Source organism: Megalobrama amblycephala, linkage group LG11, assembly GCF_018812025.1.
Source record: "Megalobrama amblycephala isolate DHTTF-2021 linkage group LG11, ASM1881202v1, whole genome shotgun sequence".
Classification (NCBI taxonomy): Eukaryota; Metazoa; Chordata; class Actinopteri; order Cypriniformes; family Xenocyprididae; genus Megalobrama; species Megalobrama amblycephala.
In genome coordinates, this window is record NC_063054.1 from 5,668,172 (window position 1) to 5,695,665 (window position 27,494).

A 27,494-nucleotide genomic window follows, 5' to 3' on the forward strand; every position below is an offset into this window, starting at 1 on the left:
CTTTGCTTATATCTAAATCAACTGTACCATTTGTGTATAGATTATTAAAGTAATTAATTTTTCATTGTTTTTTAATAGGCATATACAATTGAAAAATGCAAAAATATAATGTAGGAGGGTATATTTCCACTGTAATATATGTCCTCTCCTACAGGTGGCGCCCACGACTAAATGAAAACAAATTGTTGACTTTTTTTTCACTATCTTATTGCAATTGGTTAGCTTTCACATATTTGTGTTTTTTTCAGGATACAATAGTTTTACACACTTAATATATCACTGCATAAAGGGTTGTTACTGATCACAATAATAAGCAACAATTATTGTTGCAAGAAAGTTGAAGGATCTATTTCTATCGGAGGTGGCATTGATTAAGCATTTTGTTTCGCCAACCCGGAAGTTAGCCTCACCCTGGTTCTCTAGACAAAAAGGTTTTGGCCTACAAAAATAAGTCTTGCTAAAATGTCAACTAAAAAATGTAGTGAAAATGTAAAATCTAAAAATATCTTAAAACCTTTTTACTATAGCCTTCACAATCTCTGTTATCATACTCACATCACACAGCTCAGCCTTAAATATAATTATATTGACAAAAATGATTTCAGATATGCTGATTTTATAAATGACTGTAAAAGTTTAATACATTCACATACTTTTCAAATACAATGAATTGATGAGGTCTGGTAGTGAGGCATGTGGGAACACATACATTCAAAGACAAAAATTGAATCAGTAAGTCAGCTTGCATAGAGTTTTTTTTCCATATCCTCTTTATCATTAAAAAGATGGCATTTGGAAGTCTTACTGAGTGCAAGCAGTGACTATCCGATCACGTCTGCTTATTTGTACTACTAGCTGAAAGTTCAAGCAACATAAAAGAGCTTTTGTAATAGTATTGAATGACATCATAGTTTTACAATAATCCTGACAAAAAGATGAAATATATATAATGTACAGTGGCCCCAAAATGTATTTGGACACTACACTGCAGACAAATGATGCTAGAACTTTTCCTCAGAATTAACTTCACATTTCTTAGCAATTTATGCCATTAATTTTAATCATTGGTCCGAGTGTCCTTTAGTCCTTTGGATACTTTCTTCACAACCAGAAAGTGTTGTAGTGTAAATCTTGTTGTTTCATATTTTTAAACCAAGAAAACTGGAAAAGTGTGCTTGGTTATGTTTGTTTTAAATACATGCCACTTTAATTGATATTTCATGATGTTTTATATACAACTTTTTCTGTGAGATTTTAAATACTTTTTTGGGGCCACTGTTTGCCTGAGTTCATATTAAATGATTAGAAATTGTGTAGAAAATATAAAAGTCAACAATATGTTTGTTAGTTTTTCAGGATACAATAGTTTTAAATACTTATATCATTGCGTAAGAAGGGTTGTTACTGATCACAATAATAAGCAATTATAATTGTTGAAAGAAAGTTAAAGGATCTCTCTTTGGATGTGGACTAATTGGCATGATTGTAAAAAAATATATGAAAGCATTGGTCAAAATACAAAATGGGTCTGTAGAAATAATAATAACTAAAAAAAAAAAAGCTTATTCAAAGCAAAATGATCTACTTTGATAAAAGGCACTTAAGGAAGAAGTCTCACATTGGCTCAGATTTTTTGGCATGTTACAGTGAGCAACTAGTCAGTCAATGTCTGCTAAGTGCATTTCAGCAGATGACAACAATAACTGACCCGTACTTTGAGTTAACTCAGTAACTTTTTGGTAATATACTTTTAACCATCTTACATTTCATTATATAATGCCAACTCTTAGAAGGTTTTAGAGACCATTATCAGTGTAATAATATAAATTGCATGTTTTTAAATTTTAGCTACATGAATTTAAGAAAAGCACCCCTCACAAAAGAATACATGACATCTCTTCTAGCTTATGGTGAGTTCTGTGTTGAAGATTTTAGTAAGTGGTGTAGATGCTGATGGCTGTAAAGCCCCTGAGGTGCTTATTGGACCACGTCTCTTGTTTTGTGAAGTTGGTTTGAAGCAGAGCTTTAAGCCTCTGCTTTGTTCTGGGAATAATCGCCGTGAGCCAAACGCTCTTCGGTTTCTTCCTCTTCCTCAGGTACCTGCATATCAAAAGCATCCACAATTACCAAACATATAAGCTATAAGGCATTTCATGAACGTTAAAAAAAAGTTGTGACAGTGTATTATCGCTCTTTTGTTTTAACGTACCTCCCAGAAGATTGAGTCATCGAAGCAGTTTTGGTCAGGTGGCTGTCCCCAAAATGGAATCTTCATAATCAGACCTGCAGGAGGTAATAAAAAATGTTATACTTTGTGTTTTAGGTCCCACTTTATATTAAGTGGCCTTAACTACTATGTACTTACATCAAAAAATAAGTACAATGTACTTATTGGGTTCATATTGAATTGCAAAACACTTTTTCTGCTATTGAGGTGGGGTACGGGTAAGGTTAGGGAAAGCTTTGGTGGTATGGGTAGGTTTAAGGGTAGGGGTAAGGGGTAAGGGATGGGTCAACAGTGTAATTATAAATGTAATTACAGAAATTAATTACAGATGTAATTACATGCAGGTGTTTTTAAAATATAAGTACAATGTAAAAACTTGTATGTACACAATAAGTGCATTGTATCAAATGATTAATTTAAATGTAAGTACATAGTAGTTAAGGCCACTTAATATAAAGTGGGTCCGTGTTTTATTATACCTTTTTTTTTTTTTGCAATGTAATAAGGTAATGTTCAGTGGCTCATTGACAAATAAATACAATGTCTTGCAGATTTTATGGTGCTTTTATTAGTACCTACCTGTGATCAACCCACCCACCAAAGCAAACCCCAGAGAAGATGCCAAACCTGCTGCCTGATAAGCTGCTGAAACACTGGGATAAACAAACACATAGATATTGAAACCATTTGTTGCCATACTGATAATAACAAAAGTTCAAAAACAAAATTTAAAGAGCTGGCAGCTACTCTTCTTTCTTATTCAGCGCTGCCGCCACAATGCCGGCAAGACCCCCTAGGATGCCCGGCATGCCGTGAAGGTTATGCACGCCACAGGTGTCTTGGATTCCGAGTTTGGAGGCGAGTATGGGCTGAGGAGACAAAAAAAGATGGATTAATATGCGATTGATTTATGATATAGGCTATTAGAGAGTGGGATGTGAAAGAAAATCATACAGTAAGGAACTTAAATCCAACAGTGGAGATAATGCCTGCAGTGATTCCGATCATCATTGCTCCGAATGGTTGGATGTCCATGTCGGCGCAGGTACCAACAGCTACACCTCCAGCCAGCGTGGCGTTCTGGATGTGAACCTATGCAACAGAATACAACAGGCTAAGTCATAAGGCTCATGGGCTACTAAATGTGAGATCTGGTAAAATAACAAGAGACTGGTATGACCCACCATGTCAAGTTTCCCCTTCTTCTCCACCAGACTGGAGGTAGCGTAGGCAGCAAGAGCACAAGCAGCCAGAGAGAAATATGTGTTGATAACAGCTCTTAGCTGAGCATCACCAGGATTAGCAATAGCAGAATTAAAGCTGGGCCAAAACATCCACAGGTAAACTGTGCCTACAGACACAGAAAGAGTGGAATGGTGAATGTCCCTAAAGACACAATGCTTGATGAATTAAATGGTAGTTAGTATGCATTGTGTTGGTATGCTTACCAAATCAAAAATTGCAAAACATTCCATGGAGACTGCCCTGCACTTTATTTATTTGATTTGACACAAATATGTTGTGAGCTAAAGAAGTACAGTCCGTTCAATATAAATAAGTCCCATATTCAGTAAGTTGACTTGGTTAGTTACTCTGATTAAAGAGTGGACTAAGCTGTTTTATAGCTGACTCGAAGGTCTACACATACCGATCATTGCAAACAAGTCTGAGTTATAGACTGATCCATCATTCTCATGGCCGTTCCGAAGACCAGGGCGATAAAGAACACGAGCAACAGCTAATCCAAAGTAAGCCCCAAAAGCATGGATGGTCATTGAGGCACCAACATCAGAAACCTGTTAAGAAACGAGACAAGATCAGTGCTCAATTAAAATAAATCTGATATACAGTACTGTGCAAAAGTCTTAGGGCACAATATGTTGTTTCAGCAATGGTATAATGACCATATGTTATCTCAGTCTCTTTATTATATAACCAGAATATACAGGAAATTTGTATGCAGTATTAAAACCCCCCAGAAAAAAAGGCTTCTAGAGGCCAGTATTTAGTGGTCTCCCCTTAAACTTGAGCAATAGCAGGAACCGGCTCTCGTAAAGACTGTAAGGCCAAGAAAACTTTCAAAATCTGATGAGAAGTTTCTCAGGTTTTCTTCTTTTGGGAAATGGAAGAAGTCCAGGAGATCACACTAAATACTGATTTATTTTATTATACAAATTTTATTTTATTACATATATATATATATATATATATATATATATATATATATATACAGTGCACAGCATAAATGAATACACCCCCTCTGAACAAATACAAAAGATGTATTTTCTTTATGATCACTAATACAATTCATGGAAAGATGGCAAAACTAAAATGTATTAAATATATGAGAAATATAGTCATTAATAACCATAAAATAAGTAAATTAGCCAATTTTGTTTAAGGATTGCAGAAATGAGTACAACCAAGATTTAATTCAACAAATGAATTCAATAAATTCAATAAATTCTAGCACTTAGTATGCCTTCCATAATTTTGAATATACTGCTTTGACCCTTCTTGGCACGGAGCCATATTTAAAATGCCCTGATCTTTAATGGGGAGTGTTGCTCAACTCGTCTCTACAGAATCCCCCACAGGCGCTCAAGAATGTTAAGACTGAGTGCAATACATGTCCACAGAAGGTTTTTCATATTGGGAGAATGCATATCCTCATTGTCCCATGCCCAACAATACAGGGAATGAGAACTATGATGCAGGTAATGAGGAAAGGGTAACATCTTCTGTTTCAAGTTTGTGTATTAAATTACACAGTGTGAGAATTCATGACAGCATTGATAAAGCACAACTTCCTCACACCTTCAGCACTCATACAACCCTATATAAGAGCTTCACTACCACTGAACTTTACTGTAAGAACCAGGCACTTCTCACTGTACTCCTCCTCTAGCAACACCATAACATTTTCGATGCTGTTAGATCCAAAATGATTGATTTGGTCTCATGAGACCAGAGTATTGATTCCCAGAATCTATATTTTGTAAATATGGGCTTTGGAAATGGCTAACTGACTTTATTGTGCTTTGGCTACAGTAGGTAGTTCCAGTGAGAAAAACAACCATGCATGTCATTTCTGCAGGCTGCATCTTACTCCGTGAGATAAACAGTGACTCTTTTCATAGCTTTTGCTGGCTCGCTTGGTATTTCTCCAGATCTTTGTCTAGAATAAAAATCCCTCATCACTAAATGAAGGCTTAAAATGAAGGCCTGATTTCAGGGGCCTTGTCAAGTCCATTGTTTTTGAATTTCTGTGTTACTTTTACTATATTTTCACACTTAAAACAATGATTTGGTAATCCTCTTGTACCACTGTCCTCTTTTGTGCTAAGAAATAAGTCTCCTGACAGTTCTCTCTCAAGTGCTTCCATTGTTTTCAGCAAGTCTGAGAATGATTCAGTGGGCTATATAACAATTTTAATTGTCAAGAAATGACTTCTATTTAATTGTTTTATTTCAACATACTTACCTGTTGATCAAACATTGCCTTAAACTTAAACCAGATTTTTTTTTTTTTTTTTTCATTTTATTTAGTAACTTTTAGGAGGGTGTACTCATATTTGATACACAACATTTTATCACCTTGGTAACTTATTTTCCTGAATAACTTTGACATGCTTCTTTGGTAATTGATTAAGCAGACTTGCTGGAACATTATATCTCTAAAGAACCCTAACATGTCTTCAAAGTAATTTCAGAAGACTTTCAGAAGTTTCAGAGGGGGTGTACTCACTATGTCTTCTTCAAGACTAAAAGGCTGTTTATGATACTGTGTGTTTTAGCTGTTATTGGAACACAGGGTGTGTTCATCAAGTTTATCCTGCCAACTTTAGGAAGGAGATAGAAAATAGCCTTTTTCCTTCATCTTTGACCCACCTTCCTTTTGTAATAAAATTACTTTGCAGGAACTCAGGCAGCATGAACCTTTCATGAGGCTCTGCTAACAATATTAAGGAAACTTATCCAAATTAAAAGCAGTACTAAAATTATTTATAATGTTTAAACCTACACTAAGCCCTTGATCTGGTGCACTTCAAGTTAGAGGCTAAACAAGAATGAATGCTTCACACTGATCCCACCAGAATACTAAAATGATGAATTAAGTAAATGAACGCATGAGCTTTTACAAACCCCGAGAACTCCCACAACCAAATGCTCATTGATGCAGAAGACGGTGATCTCCAACAAGGTCATGATGAGAAGCTGGACAGGGCTGGTTTTCCCCAAAACTGCTCCAAACGAGATCAGAACCGTTGCTGTACTGAAGTCAGCATTAATCATGCTGCACAGAAGGAATTGTGGGACAGATGTATTATTATTTTACATTAATTATAATTAAAGTTAAATTCAGTTAAATGTAACTCAACATCTAGTATTATTTAACTATTTTGTTGGATAATGAAATGATGATCAGCTATATTAAGTCAGTCACCCAAGATCCCACCGTCACCAAAAGGTTGAGTTTACCTCTCAATGCTGACTTTTATTTTTCCATCATGCATATGCCACATGTTCTGGAGGAGAAGACCCCACTGCAAGCCAAAGGCAGCAAGCAACAGGTTGATGCCCACGCTGCTAAATCCATATCTCTTTAGGAAGGTCATCAAGAAACCAAAGCCAATGAAGATCATCACATGTACATCCTGAAACACTGGACACATGCAAAAAAGGTTGATGAGAAACAGCTGTTTCTCCACATCTAAAGCCTGAAATTATTCACAGCATTCTATAACAACATTTACTCCATCTGTAGTTTGAACAGGTCAGCAATGAAAGGGGGTGAACGTGATTTCACCAAGTACAACGTGTTCCTGGATCAACATCTTTGTTGATCCTGGAACAACATTCCAATCAACCAATCAGATTTGAGGGACACGTTTACCATTTATGTCAAGTTTAGGCTTACAACCTGCGTTAGGTGCTTCCACAACAGTGTTATTCAACTATCATTTCCCTATGATTTTAGGGATAAGTTATAGGTAGGGTAAGGTTTAGGGGTTGGGAAAAGGTTAGGACAAAATTTTCGGATAGGAATGTTGTTCCAGGATCAACAAAATATGTTGATCCAGGAACATGTCTTACTTGGCAAAATCACGGTGACCATGAAAGGGAGCACTGTTACATTATATTTATGTTATGTTTACATCGTAAATTTCTGTCAGTTCATCACACAAAGCTATTTTATGGAAGACTTAGGAAATGTAGCATATGGAAAAAAATAACTGATACTTTTGCTATTTTTGTACTTTTTATATTTTGTCCTTTAGCTTGACAGAACTGCATGAAGATTTGTGTTCCAAAAAATAAAAATAAAATTAACTCAACATGAGGGCACGTAAGTGACAAATTAAAGAATTTTCTTTTCAAGTTGACCTGTTTCTAAAGCGCAAGGCTCTTTACTGAGAATGCATAACATATTTCGCAGTAAAGTTATTCTTGAATCTTGATGAATAATTGCACTTCGAGAGTCTTTACAGAGCAACACAATTCTGCTCCACATAAAAAAAAAGTCTGTTTTAGAGTAAACCTTGCAAATTTGCAATGCTCATGTTCATCAACCACAACCATGTCATGGTACAAAGGTCTTGTGTGCTCTTCTATTAGTCTATGAATGACAGGTTAAGAAGGTGCCCTTAGTGACCCTGTTGGCATGTGTAATTTTATTCACTTCACATGACTCTAATGAGTGTTAAAATATACTTATTCCAAAATTAGTTATATTCAAAGCAATCCGCTCTTTTCAGTGCCTTAACTGGCTGCAACACGACAAGCCATGAGTCGTTTTCGAAGTAGCTTTCTATGTTCTATATTGCTGCATTTCGAATTAAAATACTTTCCCCTTCTGTGGTGGACTAGCCATCCATCCAGGGTGTTTACCTGTTGACATGTGGATGATGTAATTAGTTCATTCATTAGCAGCAAACTGATTGCTGTAGAGAAGCAGGGCAATGTAAAAAGATACACAAACATGTATAAAAAATGAAATCACAATACTGGAATGTACACATTGAATGTCTTAACAACACATAGCAGCATCAACACTGCTGGCCTTTGCCCATCTCTCCTGCAGAAAAGGAAATGAGTTCTGGACTTTCCAGCTCAGGAAGCTGTACAGTCAACATCCAGAACACCTGATTCATCTGCAAGGCCTGTTTTCAGACTACACAATACAAACCATATCATTGTGCCTGCTGATAATAATCAGACACATTAACGATTGTCAGGAAGTTTAAAAGGGTCTCACTGTCAGTCCCAAGAGAGACAAGTGGAACTACGAAGCATGAACCTCCAAGGTGCGGCACCAGACTTTGAATAGGCGAACATTACTTCAGGCTTCCTCGGAATGCCTCTGAAACCCTCCACCCATTCAATAATCCACACAATATCTAAACTTGCCAGTGGACAAACCCAAATAGTCATCAATCATAGTGCTCATGGTCTGACATCTGCTAGACTCATCAAGATAACCGATGACCCCTGTAAGTACTACCAACTAAGCTTAGTGTTGAGGCACTTTGATCAGAACTCGAACAGAAGTATTTTATTTGCTCGCTGCATATTTTTATAGCTTGCTGTATATTTTTATTGCTTTCTGTCTTTATAAACGATCATATCCTCATTTTATAACATACTCCATGCTGGCGGCAAACCGTACAAAGAACTATACGACGATACAGTAAAAAAAACAGACTAAACAGGAAAACTTCAGATAAATATGCGATGATTAAAAACCAGCAAAGTTTAGTCTTATCTACGCAAGCCATCTAAAAACAAACAAACAAGAGAATGTGATCTATTACTGCATGAACTCAATTCTCAGTGGTCATTCTTTGAAGATCCCTGAAAACATCTCAACGAAGGATCCCCCAAAATTTGATAGCATCTAGTTTTATTTTATCATCACAGCCCTTCCCATCCTTCTTACAGTACTTCCAGTCCAGTTGTGGTACCACAGTTGTGTAATTTACTCTGTCTTCAACAAATCGTTCACTTTATTGTCACTAGTCTTGTGATGTTTGTTGAGCAATAAAATGCTGTCCAGCTGAACCCCTCCCACCCCCAAAATATTTAAGTGGGCCTCTGACACAGCTGAAACAGAGGTTATCTACCCTTTTCAGCTGTTGTACAACCCGACTTTTCCTCTGATCTTTGTGTTGACGGAGTTGGCTAAAGGACTTTTCTCTGACTATTACATGTATGCAAACTTTGGAAAAGCATCATAGTGGAATTCAGATAATCTTGCCGGCTGAGTAAAGGTGCACAATCCATTTTTTCCCCAACTGTTGGCTCTTACAACAAACAGAACCATTTTCCCAGTGAAAGTTTTCATACTTCCCACATGCAACAGATTTGCTGATAAAATCTCAAAGGTCCCATTTTCCTAATGGGTGGAAAATTTCCTCTCTATGTGAATGTTCAGTGACTTAATTACATTCTGTCAGCACTAATTTAGAGTGCAGTGACATAACTTAGCTATGTCTGTTTTCTCTAAAGTGCCCGTTATTTTCTTTTCTTTGAAGCCTTTCTCATTCATTTCTGGAATGCTTTGCATGTAGAAAAGTGACAGATGGCTTAGTTTTCCCAGCCTATAAACACAAATACTTTTTATTTTTCTTTCATTTTCATGTCTTCTTCTAATTGTTTTTTCAGGTCATCAGGTTAATTGGGTGGAAAAGGATTGTTACACTTTTTTTTAACAGTGCCGTAGTTACTGTGCATTGTAATTAGTCAGATAAGTACTATTAATTAACTTTATGTACTTACTGTAGAGTTAGGGTTACGGTTTGGTTTAGTTACTTGTAATTATACATAATTTACTGTTACTACTACTACATAATTTACAATACTACTGTTATTAAATAGTAAGTTCATGTAGTAACATGTAACTACGGCACTATAAAATAAAGTGTTACCAAAGAATTTGTATACTTTGACAACTAACAAACTAAAATGATTTCAATACAGTACAAAAATTGACTTTATTGTCAGCTACATAAAAGACCACAAAAGTAAGACATATTGTAATGTATTTATCTATTCAGTATATATAGCAAAATTGCAGACTCATTAAAGTCTCTGAACAACTCAAAGGCAGAAGAGTTATTATTAAGGGTAAATATATTTTGTTGAATCTGGAGCTTTGAACTGCACAGTTAAACTTGTTTCTTGGAGAAGATTGTTGTTTAGGATAAAGGGGGCTGGAATAGTAGTGTCTCTGACTGTGACAACCACAAAGAACAAAGAACTACAACTGTAATTAACAAACAGATGACTGTTATTGTCAAGCCCTAGACAAATGCACCAGTGACATTAATATTAAAGTTCAATGTACTTGTAATTTCAAGAAAAGTATTCAGGTTACATATTTCGAAGGGTTGAATGGAAACTATGAGGACACATGTGCCATTGAGACTAATCTTGCATGTTCATACCCTCCACACCCCCAGAGCTGTTTTCAGTCCAAACCGTGTCCAAGCAACCACGAGTGCAATTTGAAGATAAAAGGAAATAAGGGTATTTTACAGCCAATGCATGTCATCTCTGCAAATGAGCAAAGCATGCAGAGAAAATTAAAGGAATGCAACTGAAGTTTGAAACATCTATAAGGAAATGTAGAGTCTATCCATTTGCACTGAAGGAATAATAATTATAACACTTTACAAAAATGTTAATTTGTTAACATTAGTTAATGTATTAACTAACATGAACTAACCATGAGCAATACATTTGTTACTGTATTTGTTAATCTTTGTTAATGTTAATACAGCAGTTCATTATGTTAGTTAACTAATGTTGATTTTAAATTATGTATTAAATGTTGAAATTAACATGAACAAAGATTAATAAATGCTGTAGAAATGCAGTTCAATATTAGTTCCTGTTAACTAATGTAGTTAACTAATGTTAACTAATGAACCTTATTGTAAAGTGCTACCAATTTATTTTATAACGGAACAAATTCTGGTGGGAACAAAGCTGGTGGGTCACAACCCAAAATAAACTTGTTTCCCATATCTTTAGTTGTTGACATCAAATGATGTACGTCCAATCAAACTCAACAGTATTTTGTTTCAAATTCATCTGTCATTGCGTAAAATCTACACAAATGCCAGCATGAATATGCCCTTAACATTGAAAACCATTAACAAAACTCTGCAAGGTATAAAATATGACCCAGACTTTGTTACAGACACAAACTGTACTTGTAATTTGTACATTTGTCATTTTACAAATGCAAACATTGACATGCCCTTAATATATTTTTATTAAGGATTCAATATAATATATTTTGTTGAATCTGGAGATTTTAACTGCACAATTAAACTCTTGTTTGTTGGGGAAGATTGTTGTTTATAGGATAAAGGGGGCTGGAATAGTAGTGTGTCTGTGAGGAACTGTGACAACCACAAAGAACAACAAGCTACAACTGCAATTAACAAACAGATGACTGTTATTGTCAAGCCCTAGACATTGAAAACCATTAACAAAGCTATTGGTTTCCAATGTGCAATTATTGACAGCTGATAGCATGAAACCATCAAAATTCAATGCAATTAGATGGTCAATTTTCCTATTCAGCCTACAGTATGTCTTGTTAATAATTTTCATATGTAGTTAAACTGATAATGTTGGTAAAATTAACAAATGTAAATGTTTGGTCATACAGACATTTCATTTTGTGTGTACATTAAATAATTTTGTACTGTATTGAGTCACCAGTTTAGATCTGGCTCCTGAATCAGAAGCAGAGGAAAATCTTGATTAAGGACATGGATGAAAGATTAAAGCTGAACTTTATCTTCCTCTCCTCTTTGTCTTTCTCCTGAGAGTGCAGGAGCCCATGACATTGACTCTTCTCTGGAGGGAGTATTTTTAGGGACTTGCGTGCTGAATGAACATTAGTGAAATATTGCCGCCAAAGCTTTCGCAAAAATAAACCCTTCAGTCAGTGAACACTGATGAGTGAGTACAGCCATGAAACTCAATAGCAAAGTTGACATCTTCAAACATGATATATTCATTTGCAAGAGGAGCAACACCAAATCATCAGCCAAAGTTTTATTCAACTTTTAGAATGCCTTTGGTCAGACAATGACTGTCATGTTAACAACATTTCTGCACCAATTGCTTCCAATTCCCAACTATATTTCTCTGGTCTGACCCTTAAAAAAATGCATTTGCTGGAGTAACCTAATGTATTCTGGTTGAGTTGGTATAATAACATTCCAATAAAATTTTAGACTTGAAAACCAATCAATTTAGATCTGCAATATTCACACACATATACACATATATACATAAATCTAACAGATACTTACTTGGATAGAGGGTCAATGGACCACCTGAATGAGTATTATTCTCTTCTGCATGATGACCCCCACCATGAGCATCACCGGTGTCATAAACCACAAAGAGAGCATACAGGACAATGGTCACGGCTTCCAGTATCAAGGCCAAAATAGGGAACTTGAGCCTCATGTTGGTGGCGTACGCTGGCATGCTTTAACACCTTCTCTGCCTCTGTTGGGTGATTCTCCCTCTTGTTTCAACCTCTTTCACTCTCCACGCTGTCTGTGGCTTGTGGGGGGAGTGCAGAAAGTGGCATGTGGTTTTGAATTGGCTGCAGGTTTTAGGAAGACCAATGAAAAGAGAGACAGTTGGGGACGGTCACACTGCCTGTTCTACTGTACTGGTGGGGATGGGTTTCCTCTCTCCTCCTGCTTATGTAAATTAAGAGCAGTGTTGTAAATGCTCAAAACATAAATAAGCATATATGGCTGTTTAGAGGACCATAAATATGGAAACTATGCAAGATTTACAACACTTTAATTATTGTTTGGATTACATGGTAATTTGATGTTTTACCACATGTCTGGTTACACATTTCAATTTTATTCATGGGTTTACCCTTTAAAATTATGAATTTATTGTTATTTTATTATTTACATTATTTGCGTATTACGTATGTTGTGAGGGGCCGTTTACAACAGTTTTCAACTAAAAACGGAAATCTTTGTATGCGTTTTGGCTGTTCATTTACACGACAGTGGCGTTTTTGGGGGCCTGAAAACGCAAGTTTTTGAAAACTGTACCATTATTGACTGCTGTGTAAACTACAAAAACGCAATTTTTTGAAAATGTGACTCGAAAATAAAGCTGTGTTTCCACAAAATATCTGTTGGCACAAAATATCTGTAATAAAAATGGAAGTTGCTGCATTCAGGGAAGCCACTGTGGCTCTTTTTTCATTATAAGTGATGAAATGCAATAAATGCCGTCATGTTATCTTGTGTTCGGATGCCTGGTGTTTAGGAATGCCATCATGTGAGACAAATCTGGGCGGTCATTATCATTATACTTTGGCTCATGCATTTCAGAATGACGAAACCAACATTTGAGATGCTGTGCAATGAAATCGGCCTGCTGGTAAGTGCAGTTACCCAGCCAATGTTGAGTTCTCGTGAGTTTTCAAGGGATTTATTCGGTAAAAGTGTTTCTATTGTAGTTCATGTGCATGTCTTCTTATCGCATAAAAAATGTATCTGCCTCAATTGAGCGCATAAGTGTTTTATGCGCATTTTAGAATTTAATGCGCAATTTGGTGTTTCCATCCAGGACTTTTTATGCAATAACCCAAAATGTGCATAAAAATATGTGGATGGAAACATAGCTACTGACAATTTTTTTTCTAATTTTCTTTTATATTGCTTTGGATTTGTGTATTTTGGTTCCTCTTTTAGGTTGAACACACCCTGAAGTTTGAGAGATGAGTAGTAGAGCGTGGAGCAAGCAAGTGTTGTTGGTAATCTCATTTGGTTCTCACTTCCTAAATAAAGAAATGCATTTTTTGTACACCACACTGTAACTGGTAAAAACAGTGGAGCAAAAAACTCTTAAATGCCTATAACACTTTAATGAGAATAATGTAAAAACTCAGCTTGCTTGAGTTGTAATATTGTTTAATAACTGATGATAAGAGGAAAAATTTTGCCTGGTTGATAAAATGGATTAAAAAATAATGCTGCCTTCAAGTGCACCTGGGAAATACGTACCTCCAAATCCGGCATTCTTTATTGCAACTTACTGCTCTGTGGAATACTTGATTCTGATTGGTCAATCGCACCATCCAGCGGTATGTATTTCCCCTATAACAACCGCTAAAAACAGATAACACAGGCTCATCCGGGTTACTTAAGTCTACAGCGCTATACGCTTGCTAGGAAAGTTTTTTCCTTGTGAAAGTTTGCGTTTGGTGAGCTAATAAAATATTAAAACTCAGTCAAATCAATATTTTGTGTACAGTTATTTAATTATGTCATCCAGTATCCTGGACTCGCTCTCTCTTGTTTCAAACACAGCTGCTGCCATTTTACGACAATTGTTTTGTTCACTATAAAGGATTATAAGACAACACACAGGTACGATTTAAATCATTTTCATCTCAGATCAATATCTGCTATCCCCAATAATTATGTCGAAATGCCGTGCAATATGTGGTATGACAACATATTACTATTATCTAGACTACATATTACATACTATCTAGTTTGCCGCTTGCTAGCAACTGCTCTCTGCACTGAAGCTTCGTGTTTAAAGAGCTAATAAAATATTTCGACTTAGATCAATATTTCATGTTTAATTATTTATTTATGTGACAAGCAGCCATGTACTATGGAAGAGGATGAGGGCCAAGCAATAATATATATAAAAAAAAAACATCTCAAGATTAAAGTTGTTAAATTTCAAGAAAAAAGTAGAGATAAAATGTTGAGAATAAACTCGTTAAATTATGAGAAAAAACTCGTTAAATTTCGAGGAAAAAGTCGAGATAAAATTTTGAGAATAAAGTCATTAAATTATGAGAAAAAAAGTTGTTAGATTATGAGAACAAATTCATTAAATTATGAGAAAAAAGTCGTTAAATTTCTAGAAAAAAAGTTGAGATAAAATGTTGAGAATAAAGTCATTAAATTACGTGAAAAAAGTCGTTAAATTATGAGAATTTAACGACATTTTTCTCATAATTTAACGACTTTGTTCTTGTAATTTAACGACTTTTTTCTCGTAATTTAACGAGTTTATTCTCAACATTTTATTTAGACTTTTTTCTCGAAATTTAACAAAATTTTTCTCATAATTTAACGAATTTGTTCTCGTAATTTAACGACTTGTTTCTCGTAATTTAATGAGTTTATTCTCAACATTTTATCTCAACTTTTTTTTTTAAATTTAACGACATTTTTCTCATAACTTAATGAATTTGTTCTTGTAATTTAATGACTTTTTTTCTCGTAATTTAATGAGTTTATTCTCAACATTTTATCTCGACTTTTTTCTTGAAATTTAACAGCATTTTTCTCATAATTTAACGAATTTGTTCTCGTAATTTAATGACTTTTTTTCTCGTAATTTAACGAGTTTATTCTCAACATTTTATCTCGACTTTTTTCTTGAAAATTTAACGAGTTTTTTCTCGTAATTTAATGAGTTTATTCTCAACATTTTATCTCGACCTTTTTCTCGTAATTTAACGAGTTTATTCTCAACATTTTATTTCAACTTTTTTCTCGAAGTTTAACGAGTTTTTTCTCGAAATTTAACAACTTCAATCTCGAGATGGTTTTATTTTATTATTATTGCTTGGCCCTAATCCTCTTCCGTACATGTAATAAGTGGGATAATGTACATCCAGCTGGTTGTTATTGCCGAATAAACCCCTTCAGACTGACCCTGTCAGGGTTTATTCTGTGTAACAACCGGCTGGGTGTACATTATCCCTTACATGTCACGCACAGGTTGAATTCAAAATTATGGAGAATATTAATTTCTTGTCATTTATTTTATTGTTATAACAACTAAATATGAAGCAAAATGTTGATTGAAAGTTGAAGTCAGGATGATTCTTCCTATTGTGATGAATCCAAGTGAAATCGCAGAATGGAACAAATGGAAAAAATGTAGAATGGAACTTGATTTTGTCAACTGGGAATTGAGTGGATGGTTGAATGGTTGTGGTTTGCAACTGGTTGATTTCATGTGAGGGACAACTTGTCCCGCCCAAGCGCCAGTATTTTTAAAGACCACCACAAATACATATATTAGATCATGAGGTCGCACTTTCTATTAGGTGGCCTAAACTACTATGTATTTACATAAAAAAATAACTACAGTGTACTTATTGTGTTCATATTGTATTGAAAAACACTTTTGCTGCTATTAGGCGGGATACGATAAATGTAATTACAGAAATTAATTACACACGCAGGTATTTTTAAAAATATAAGTACAATATAAAACATGTATGTACACAATAAGTGCATTGTATCAAATTATTAATTTAAATGTAAGTACATAGTAGTTAAGGCCCACCTAATATAAAGTGGGACCGATCATGATGTGATCAGTTTCTGAAAGAAAACTGTGCATATCTTGGCCCGATGCATGGCATCTGATGAGATGATGGTAGCTATTAACCAGAAGAGTCTGTACAGATTATGGGTCACTGAATCATTAACCAGTAGCCTTTTTCAAATTATTCTCCATACATTCCCAGAACTCCCCTCATGCAAAGGTCTCAGGGTTTCCTGACCTCTTTAGTAAATCACAGCTCTAGCTCAAGTGTTGACTGTTATATACCACAGAAAATCAGGCATCTCATGCTTTTGACTTAATTAACACACATTCCTCCCTATAGAACTCAGATGAAGTTGTACTCATACTTTGCATGAAGATGAAGATTAGATACTCAGGATTACTGTATGTTATAACATGAAGCTGGTATAACATTTGACTGGTAAAAGAGTTCAGACTTTAGATGAGAAAAGTCAGGGCTGTAACAGCAGATTAGTTGGGTGTATGTGACATAACCCAGCACTGGTTCGCTGTATGGGAATGGTATGTCTATATGAGTGCCTCTCCTATATCACACATCATGCATCTCCTAGTAGACTGGATTGCCTCTGATTTATTGTATCCTTTCTGGAAGAATGCACGCAGAAAAGAGAGAGATACAATTTAAACATTCCTGTGTGTTTGCCACAGAGACAAATTACTCAAAAACAACAAAGTAAACATGAGGTGGACTTGGTAAACTTCCTAAAGACAACTCAAAAATTCGGCTCAGTGCCAAAAAGCTGAAGAGTGGGAGAGATCCATCAACTGAGGGGTTACAACTCTGCCTGACACACACACACACAGAGAGAGAGAGAGAGAGAGAGAGAGAGAGAGAGAGAGAGAGAGAAAACAGTGGCAAAAATCCATTTTGTTTTCTTTTTAAATACTATCTAATCTTTGGTGTATATAGGAGGTCTGATCGATTATTATCACAGAACAAATAGACTAGACATGATTTGTAGTGTCCCTTTAAAGGTGCAGTGTGTAAATTTTAGCTGCATCTAGCGGTGAGGTTGCGAATTGTAACCAACGACAGTTCACACTTCCATTTCAAAGGAAAATAGAGAAGCTATGGTGACCAAGTCAAAGATGTTGTGGTCTGAGACAGCAGAGAGTATGTTAGCCAGTCAAGCGATGAGGTTTCTTCTTACTTCTAACAAAGAACGGTCTCTGCTTCTAATAAACTAGACGACTACTACTACTACTACTACTACTTCTTCATGCTTATTCAATGTAGTGCTGATGCAAGCTGCCTCTAAAAACACAAACGATTTAAAAGAAAAACAACATAGTGATGAAACACGCTCTGCAGAGTGTTTGTCCATTTAGGGCTGCTGTAGAGACATGCCGGGGCAAAATGGCGACCTCACATGGAAGGGGACTTGCGGTGTATTGCCGCATTCCAGGCAACCTGTAACCCGTGTTTTTCCAACCTTCTACCCGTGAAAGTGCACTGGAACAGCAGTCAAAGCCGTGACTTACCACCCGTGAACTCGTACTAGATCGATGTACTCCCAGTTACGAGTTCTGACGTCACACAGCCTGCGAAACAACAATGGCAGCCAGCCACCACGGATGCGGTGTTTATGCAAGTGCACAGTAAAATAAAAGGTATAACAGCTTCTCTTGCCTTATGCGCCATTTTCCACCTCTGTTTCCCTCAAATAAGCAAGGAGTGCACCTTTAGCGATAGAAATAATTGTTAATGAGCATAAGCCCCGTACGGTCTGCCATGTTGGTTTGTTTACACAGTTTGGCGTGATTTTCCTGGAACGCTACAAAGTCGTGAGTCGAGACTTACGGGCTCAAAAACCTGCCTGGAACGCAGCATATGTAGACAGAAATGGCTCGTTCTAAGGTAATAAAAACACAATGTTTCATTATGTAAGGTCTTTATGCACCACTGAAAACACAGTTATGTATATTATATTGCATTTCTGTCAATAGATCCTCCCAATTTTTACACATTACACCTTTAAAGTAATATTTTACCCAAAAATGAAAATTCTGTCATCATTTACTCACTCTAATGTAGTTCCAAAACGATTTTCTATCTTTAAGTTATATAGCAGAATGTCCAAATTGATGCTTTCCAAACAATGACAGTGAATGTGGACTGTCAAACTCAAAAAAAGCACCATACAATAGTAATATTTGTACTACACCATATTCTTGATAGGCATGATACTTTTGTGCAAGGAGAAGAGTCAAATTTATTTGACACATATTGTGTTTTCCCTTGTTGCTTATTAGTTTTCATAGTTTCTTATTAATCACATTAATCTGTGCCGTCTATGTTGTACTTAGTGTGTTAATTTGGTTACCTCATGCATGTTCCCTTTTGGATTTTGCTCATTAAAGACAGTTTGTGTTATTCCTTGTTTTCATGCCATTCACTGCAACCAAAGTGTTATAAACAAAAAGTTTTATATTTATAACGAAAAATAAAAACATTACATGTATGTGTAAAATACTACCTGGAAAATGTGTATTTGCCATTTAAAGCTACAATATGTACATTTTTTGCCACTAGAGGTCACCTATTCAAAACAAAGGCGTAGCTTGATGATGTCGAGTTTGAGCACGGAATCTTGGGAAATGTCGTCTTCACCTCACAGCCAGTGGGAAAGAATCAGGACGGGACTCAAGCAGAAATCAGGCCACTGGAGCGATTGCTAATGATAGACGAGCGCGACATACGTCTCGCGAGCAGCAGAAGTTTTATTATGCTACAGTCGCCGGCGCTGCTTTTTACGGTCAAGTGTATGAGGTAACACAGCACTGTTTATCATATTAGAGACATTTGACTGTGTTGAAATGATGTAATAACGTGACTCTGTGCATTTGCTCGGCGGCTGCCATGAGACAATTGTTGCACCCTGCAGTAAGCTAGATCGATTTTAGAATATCATAAAAATAACTGCTGGATAGCTTGTGTTGATAAATGGCATGCGATTAATTTTAAAACAAATGATGTATGATGGAGAAAATGCTGTATTACTGTTACTAAAAATAAAGCTGCATCTGATTATGCTATTTTAGCAACTTGACAAAATAGTGTTTTTCTCTGAGGCATGGTAAAGCATGGTACTCGCAAAAAATCAAGAAAACTAGATTTAAACAGTAAGTTTAAACGTGTCGAGCTATATAACAATAATTCATTTTCTGTCTATAAATGTAACCAAACAGTTGCTCACCTGTCTAATAAAACATGTAATATATTAAAGTGTCTTTGTTGTTTCCATGGTTTTTACAAAATAAACCTGGGAACCGAGTGTAACGCGGATATGACGCCATTGACAGGCGACTCCCGTACACGTCCTGTATCCTTAGTTAAAATCACGATTTTCTCATGTTTTACAAATAGTTGGAAACATTTGGGATATTGTAAGTACTTAACTAAACAAAATATATTACACTGGCCTAGTGGTTTTTCAATTCAATTCAATTCACATTTATTTGTATAGCGCTTTTCACGATGCATGTCAACATTACAATTTAAAGAATGCAGTTAGCAAATAATGTAATAATTTAGGCAATTAATTACAATCACTGTTAGCAGTTTAACTGAAGGTAGAAGCAATGAGCTCCTGGAAAAATGAATTGTTTTTGTTTATTTTACTAAAAAAAATCTTGTAGCTTTAAATCTTTTTGTGTTGCTGTCAATAGAATCAAAGTATTTTCTCATGATTTATGACCAGTTTTTTGAAAAGCAGAATGAAACAGGAATAAAGTACTTATTTAAAATATATAATTTATTTCAACAATTAGCATTTTTTTTTAAATTTATTTTTAATTTAATATTATGCTATTTTTAAACTATTTCTAAACTTTTTTCTTTTCTTTTGCAGACAAATCAATATGAGAGTGAGAAAATGATGGCAGAATTTTCATTATGAGTGAACTATTTTTGATAAAAGGAGCAGGTTTATGGAGATAGCAAATAACTATCACTGCGAAGTGATCCCTTAAAGGATCCTCATTCTAGATAAATCTTTTGCATTCATCACTCTTAGAATATACTCTCGCCGGTCAGAACTTCAGAATGTGTACTGCATATTTATCATTACATGAAAAAAACAAGCTCATCCTAAAGCTCATATGTTCTGTGTTTGAGGCTAGGGGTGTAAGCGAATCTGTCTGACCTGCTCTCAAAGACAGCAGCTGTCCACTGATTCATCACTCCAAGGAGCCCACAGCTGCTCGACTGCATCAATACATACGCTGGCCCAGGTCTGTCAGCAGGAGCATTGGGCCCCTACAAAGATGCTAGGTGTACTCAGTTATAGTCACAACATTTCAGAATTTATTTGTAGAGGGATTCCAACTATGATTCTATTTTCTGGAATGCTGAAGCCCCCGGTGATGATTTAAAACGTCCCATTCAACACTTATAGTTTCCAGAAAAGCTAATGTTAGAAGATTTTACCGATGTGGATTGATGGAATTCCAATTTTTGTACATTTGAAAGTTTAATTATGGTTTGAACAAAAGTGATTATTGTTTTTGTACATGGTCCCACATGGACAGTGTGCTTTCTTCATTGTTTGAAACATGATCTGACATTAACCTCATGACTTGCAATTTTGTGCCTTCCAGGCATGTCCTGATTTTGCAGAGTTAGACGCATTCCTGGGTCAACATATTTTGTTGATCCTGGAACAACATTCCTGTCTGAAAATATAATCATAACCATATTGTTACGTGTGGTGTGTAGATGAAGGCACAAGGACGAAGGAGAATACGTGGAGTAGAATTTAATCACAGGAACAGGCAGGAAACTAAATATACACATCTAACATCAATGCATAAATGAGAACGGACAAGGAATGAAGGAAAATACAGGGTATATACACACAGGTGACAAACAAAGGGAACTTAACACGGTAATTAACGGGCCACAGGTGAATAAAATGACTAATTAAACAGAATGGGGAAAACTAGATCAAACTAAAGAAAAAAAAAAGTGAACATGTAACACATATCCCTACCCTAAACCTAACCCTACAAGTTATCCCTAAAATCACAGGGAAATGACAGGTTAAAACACTGATGTAGAAGCACATAATCCTAGTTGTAAGCCTAAATTTGACATAAACTTTAAAACTTGTCCCTCAAATCTGATTGGTTGATTGGAATGTTGTTCTAGGATCAGCAAAGATTTTCTTGCAATCATGACTTTTTCTCTCAAAATTATAACTTTAAATTTCACAGTTCCATCTGGGTGTACTCATGATGTCTGCCACCTTTATCTTGGAATATAACTATCTCAATATAATATTTGCCATATTTACAAACTCTTGACCAATCATAGTTGGACAGTGCATGTTGGGGTCTTTATAGCAACTTTAGAGCTGTCAACAGATCCTGTTGTGGTACCTCTGTCAGATTTGGAGGGTTGTAGATGCCAATAGCACCCCTTCCCAAATCCACCACACCCTCATTTCCTGTGGTAAGGGGCTGTGGGAAATCTTGTGCCGTCTGATAAGGCAGCCAGAAGGGAAACCAAGACAGGCATGTAATCAGTGTGTTGGATGTTGGTAATCAAGAACAATCACAAGTCAGCATCTTGTTTGTTTAGCATCAGCGTCCCATACCATACCTAGGCATAACGTGATGCTTACAGAAAAATTACAATAGAAAGTTACACTTTGTTTGTCCAAAATTAGGCTAGTATTTGTACCATTAACTTAATCTGCCATTGATAACTTTGTCACCTTGTCTTATGTTTCTGATTGACTCCCTGCTGACAACATTAAGCACACAGAGATTAACAAAACAGCTTGATTTTCATGTGAATAAAACAGATGAGGTGTTTTTTTCATTCTCATAGTGCCCCTATTATGTTTTTTTTTTTTCAAATATTACCTTTCATGTAGGCCTAATATAGCTGTTTGTGAAAGTAAAAGGTCTGCAGAGTTTCAAAGATCAGAATGCACAATAAATGGAGTTGTTGACTCCCAAAACAAAGAACCAATTCTAAACTGCCTAAACTTCTAGTCTTACTTTCCTGCACAAACCTACATAGGTTTGTAACAAATTTGTAGTTTGTAAAACACTGTAGTTGTAGCTGAGGCCAAGAAGAGTTTGGTTTATCGACATGTCGATAAGATGCAGGTTTCTGTGCTGCGGAAGCAAATTCACATTGCATGCACTTCCAAAGGATGAGGACTCGGGCTTGAATTGATACGATAAAACTGATGCGCACGTCACTGTTTATATCGCTGTGTTTACAAGTGCTGTGGAAACTCTGGAGCTGAAATTCTGATATATTGATGGACATTTTGTTTCCAACATGCACTGTAAGCGGTAGAATCAAATCAAAACAGGCTAGGCCATCTGACCAATCTACAGAGCCCCACACAGGAAAAAAAGTGCACATGCTTTACTGTCATTCCCTCGATTTACTAAATCGTGTGCAATTTATAAATTGAGGGAACGACGTAGAAAAAGGTGTGCATGATTTAGTAAATTGAGGGAACGAATAATTCAATTGTGCGCATGATTTATAAATCGAGGGAACGACTTAGTAAAGCATATGTACGATTTAGTCCTAATATATGTGTATTTGTCCTCGATTCCTGTACTCGTGAGATTTTACCTGTGACCTCGCGTCACATGAGGTCCCGTCACCCAAACAAGAAATGTACTGTGTGTTTTGCCATAAGGAACTGGCATACTGGTGTTCGGGACAGCGTGCTCAGAAACTCACCCAATCGATCGTGGATTACTTTTTTCACACACACACACACACACACACACACACACACACACACACACACACACACACACACACACACACACACACACACACTTACATACAACATTGTGGTGCAGCAACACTAGATTGACTGTAGATATTGTGTTTGTTTTGTAATATACACTGGTTGTCTGCTGGACGATTTGTGTTGGTGTTTGTTATTGCTTCTATTTTTGGTTGACTTTAGAAACAGGATATTTGTTTCTGTTATTTGTTTATACTCTACTAAATATTTAAGTGGAGTGTTACATAGTGGTGGCCCGTACGGAGACATCACCTTTTAGCATCTACTGGGAACAACCGGAGGGTTAGGTACATTAGGTAGTGTTTTGTAGTATTTACAGTAGAGATATCGTATGTAGCATTGACTGAGGGAATTTAACACTAGCTGCTGATATCGGAGTTCTAAAATCATGAACAGATGAGATGGAGGGAGATGGAGTGTACAGCTGTAATCTAGAGAGAGCAGGGGTACTGGTGGATCATAGCTTTTTCATTTGACTCTCCCATCTTGCATCTCTTCTCAGGAAACAGTCCACCATGGCTCTCTCCAACTTCTCCAGTGATTTTTGGAAATATTCTTCCAAGTCTGCTAAGCCAGCCTTGATACCATCAAACAAATGTTGCAAGACCCAGCTGTGTTGATGCAGCCTGATCTCAACCAACCTTTTCAGGTACATACAAATGCCATTGACGCAGGCTTAGGAGCTATTCTCATCCAGCAAATACCTGAGGGTGAAAGAGTAATAGCTTATGCATCAAGAACATTATGAGGAGCAGAGATAAATTATTCCAACTCAGAAAAAGAGTGTCTGGCGGTGGTCTGGGCAGTGGAAAAGTGGAGGCATTACGATCAGGTACGATCAGGCTGACCAGGTGAACTCTTAGGTTGCAGCAGTTCAATTTCCAAGTCCATCCAGGAAAGGATGTCTCAACCTGGGTCCAGATGCCCTGTCTCAAGCCTGCAAGTCTTTGGAAGGAGAAGACGCACACTGTTTGGCCATAACAACACCTAAATGCTCATCAGACATACCACACACACTGGACGAAATCTCTCAAGCACAAGGTAGTGACAGTACTATTTCTCACCTGAAGTTAGAGTCCAAAAACAGGAAGGTACAAGACCAACAGAGGTCCACTTTTGCCGGGTACCTGTACGGAATAATGGAGACAAATTCCAATTGGTTGTTCCTCAAGCATTAATATCTGGATTTCTACACTACTTCCATGAAAATCTGCTGGGAGGACATCTGGGCTGACTAAAAACCCTTCTTAGGCTCTTGGAGGTGGCTTGGTGGCCTACCGTCCGCAAAGACATCTGGCTGTACGTCAAGTGGTGCGAGATCTGGCCGAAATTTAAACATGAAAACACAAAACCCAGCAATTTTCTACAGCATACGCAAGTGACAGAACCGGGCCATACACTGGGTATGGATTTAATGGGATCCTTTCCCCTCAGTAAGAAACTAAACACTTACCTCCTCATGATAGTTGACTACTACATGTATATAACTCCTATTATTTGTTTATACTCTACTAAGTATTTAAGTGGAGTGTTACAACAGACTGGGTCATCTGACCAATCAGAGCAGAGTGGACCAATCACAACAGACTGGGCAATCTGAATAATTATGATAGAGTAGACCAATCGCAACAGACTGGGCCATCTGACCAATGGAAAGGAGATGTTTAGAGAGACCGGATCTTTTATGAACCGTTTAAGTCAGGCACTGTGAGAAAAGAGGTGATGCTGCCATGTATATTATCAAAAAATTTAAGTGTTTTTTTTTTTTTTTTTTTGCCTTGAATGCATTTTAGGAGACCTCCAAAACAAAATTAGGGGCACTTTAATATTTTCCTTATGTCTGATAAACTGCAGGAATATATTACAATGGTTCTTTGCATGTTATTGCCTGCTGGAATGTATATGAATACATACATAATTCAGTATCTGTTTTTAAAATAGCTTAAAGCACCTGAGATCATTTGTGAGCGTCTGACAGCGGGAGGGTCTGGATTTAGTGCTGTGTTTGTGAGAGTTCTGTGGTATGTGCAACAGGCGGACAGAAGGACGGCCTGTGAACGCAACTGCCTGACTTACACGCAATGCTTCAGCTGATGAAAGGAAGTCACGACCTGAACAGTCCATTGCAATGGGATATTTTTCTTTTTCAGATAAGCAAGGGGCACAGACAGTTTTTCTAATGGAACATGAAATTAATAAAATGCCAGTGCAAAGGCTCAAAAACTATGCAATTGTAATTTACTATTCAATTAATATAGAGAAATTAATCATGTATAAATTCAAAATGCTAAAAGTGATTTTAAAAAGGCATCCTATTTAAAGTGAGAGAGACAAGAAAAACAGAAAAAAATTCTTACTAATTATGTTCTGCCCATTTCCTGGTTTATCTGCTGGACTTCCTCCCTTCTGGTAAGATTGCAAGACTTTTGTCTGTGTAGACCAAATGGCACTAAAATAAGCACACTGATTATTAGTACATTAATTCTTGATTATTTGAATTATTTTTTTAAGCTGAAAGAACTTGGCACCAGATCTAAGCAATGTCCTAGCCATATTCAATTGCTTATATCAGAGTTCTTTTCTTCAGATAGTAAAGCTTTAGATAGTATCTTTAAATTCTTTTTCCTCAATTATGCAGATAACAAAAGCAGAAGTTGGTCTCAGTCTATTGCCAACATGAAATGTATGATAATCTTTAAGCTTTTAACAGCTCTTTTAACATATTCCATTTCATTAAAAGATTTGTACATAAATGTTTTTGAGCAAGACATTCACTGCACTCAATTTTCCAAGAAAATTGCAGTGAAACAGTGATTTGTAATGCCTCTTGAAAAACCAACTTTAATGGACACTAGAACTGGGTATGGGGCTTTAGAGAAGTCCACACAGTCTACAATGTTAGTTTCCTTAAACTGGACTTAATTGAAGTGGCCCCATCCACCCTTTCCTCTAGCGCTTTAATCAACCTGCCATTATCAGGATGCTTTTGAAAAACAGAATAATTGGCTCCAACCTGCCGAACAAACAAAAGAAAAAAAAAAAAGGAAAACAGGATGCATGTACAGGAAGTTAGTCATACATTGTAAGTTGTAAATAAATGATTGAATGAAAATAGAAATATATTTAAAATATAAATGTATATCATACTTTTAAAAATAATTTTGCTAAAACAGTACAGAAATGAGGTAAAATATTGCAGTAAACTGTCAGTATTAAAATAAAAAAAAAAACCTATAATACAATAAAATGCACCGAGTAAAATTAGAATTAAATACTCAGCAAATTTAACAAAAAAAAATATGTAATAGTATCTATACAACTTATTTATCATTCACTCAATCAATGGGGTGTAAAGTGCACTGTCACTGACAGTGAATTTTAAAGGTGCCCTATAACGTTCTTTCACAAGATATAATATAAGTCTAAGGTGTCCCCTGAATGTGTCTGTGAAGTTTCAGCTCAAAATACCACATAGATTTTTTTTAATTAATTTTTTTAACTGCCTATTTTGGGGCATCATTAACTATGCACCGTTTCAGGCTGCGGCCCCTTTAAATCGCGCGCTCCCTGCCCCCCGAACTCTCGACTATAATACAGTGCATTTACAAAGTTCACACAGGTAATATAACCCTCAAATGGATCTTTACAAGATGTTCGTCATGCATACTGCATGCATGCACCGGATCATGTGAGTATAGTATTTATTTGGATGTTTACATTTGATTCTGAATGAGTTTGATAGTGCTCTGTGGCTAAAGCTAACATTACACACTGTTGGAGAGATTTATAAAGGATGAAGTTGTGTTTATGAATTATACAGACTGCAAGTGTTTAAAAATGAAAAAAGCGACGGCTCTTGTCTCTGTGAATACAGTAATAAACAATGGTAATTTTAACCACATTTAACAGTACATTAGCAACATGCTAACGAAACATTTATAAAGACAATTTACAAATATCACTAAAAATACCATGTAATCATGGATCATTGCTTCATCTGCCATTTTTTGCTATTGTTCTTGCTTGCTTACCTAGTCTGATGATTCAGCTGTGCTGCTCCGGATGTTAATACT

General features: G+C 36.2%; 1 protein-coding gene across 1 annotated transcript; it reads right to left on the bottom strand.

Moving 5' to 3' along the window:
- Positions 1-614: 614 nt before the first annotated feature.
- On the bottom strand, positions 615-12,846 carry rhag (Rh associated glycoprotein). The gene is made up of 10 exons (XM_048208444.1): positions 12,562-12,846; positions 6,710-6,893; positions 6,374-6,524; positions 3,876-4,023; positions 3,412-3,578; positions 3,182-3,319; positions 2,975-3,096; positions 2,807-2,880; positions 2,210-2,283; positions 615-2,100 (listed from the first exon to the last, which is right to left on the bottom strand). Exons 1-10 carry the CDS (start codon positions 12,740-12,742, stop codon positions 2,026-2,028), a joined length of 1,314 nt encoding a protein of 437 aa, XP_048064401.1. The 5' UTR covers positions 12,743-12,846; the 3' UTR covers positions 615-2,025.
- Between the last annotated feature and the right edge of the window lie 14,648 nt (positions 12,847-27,494).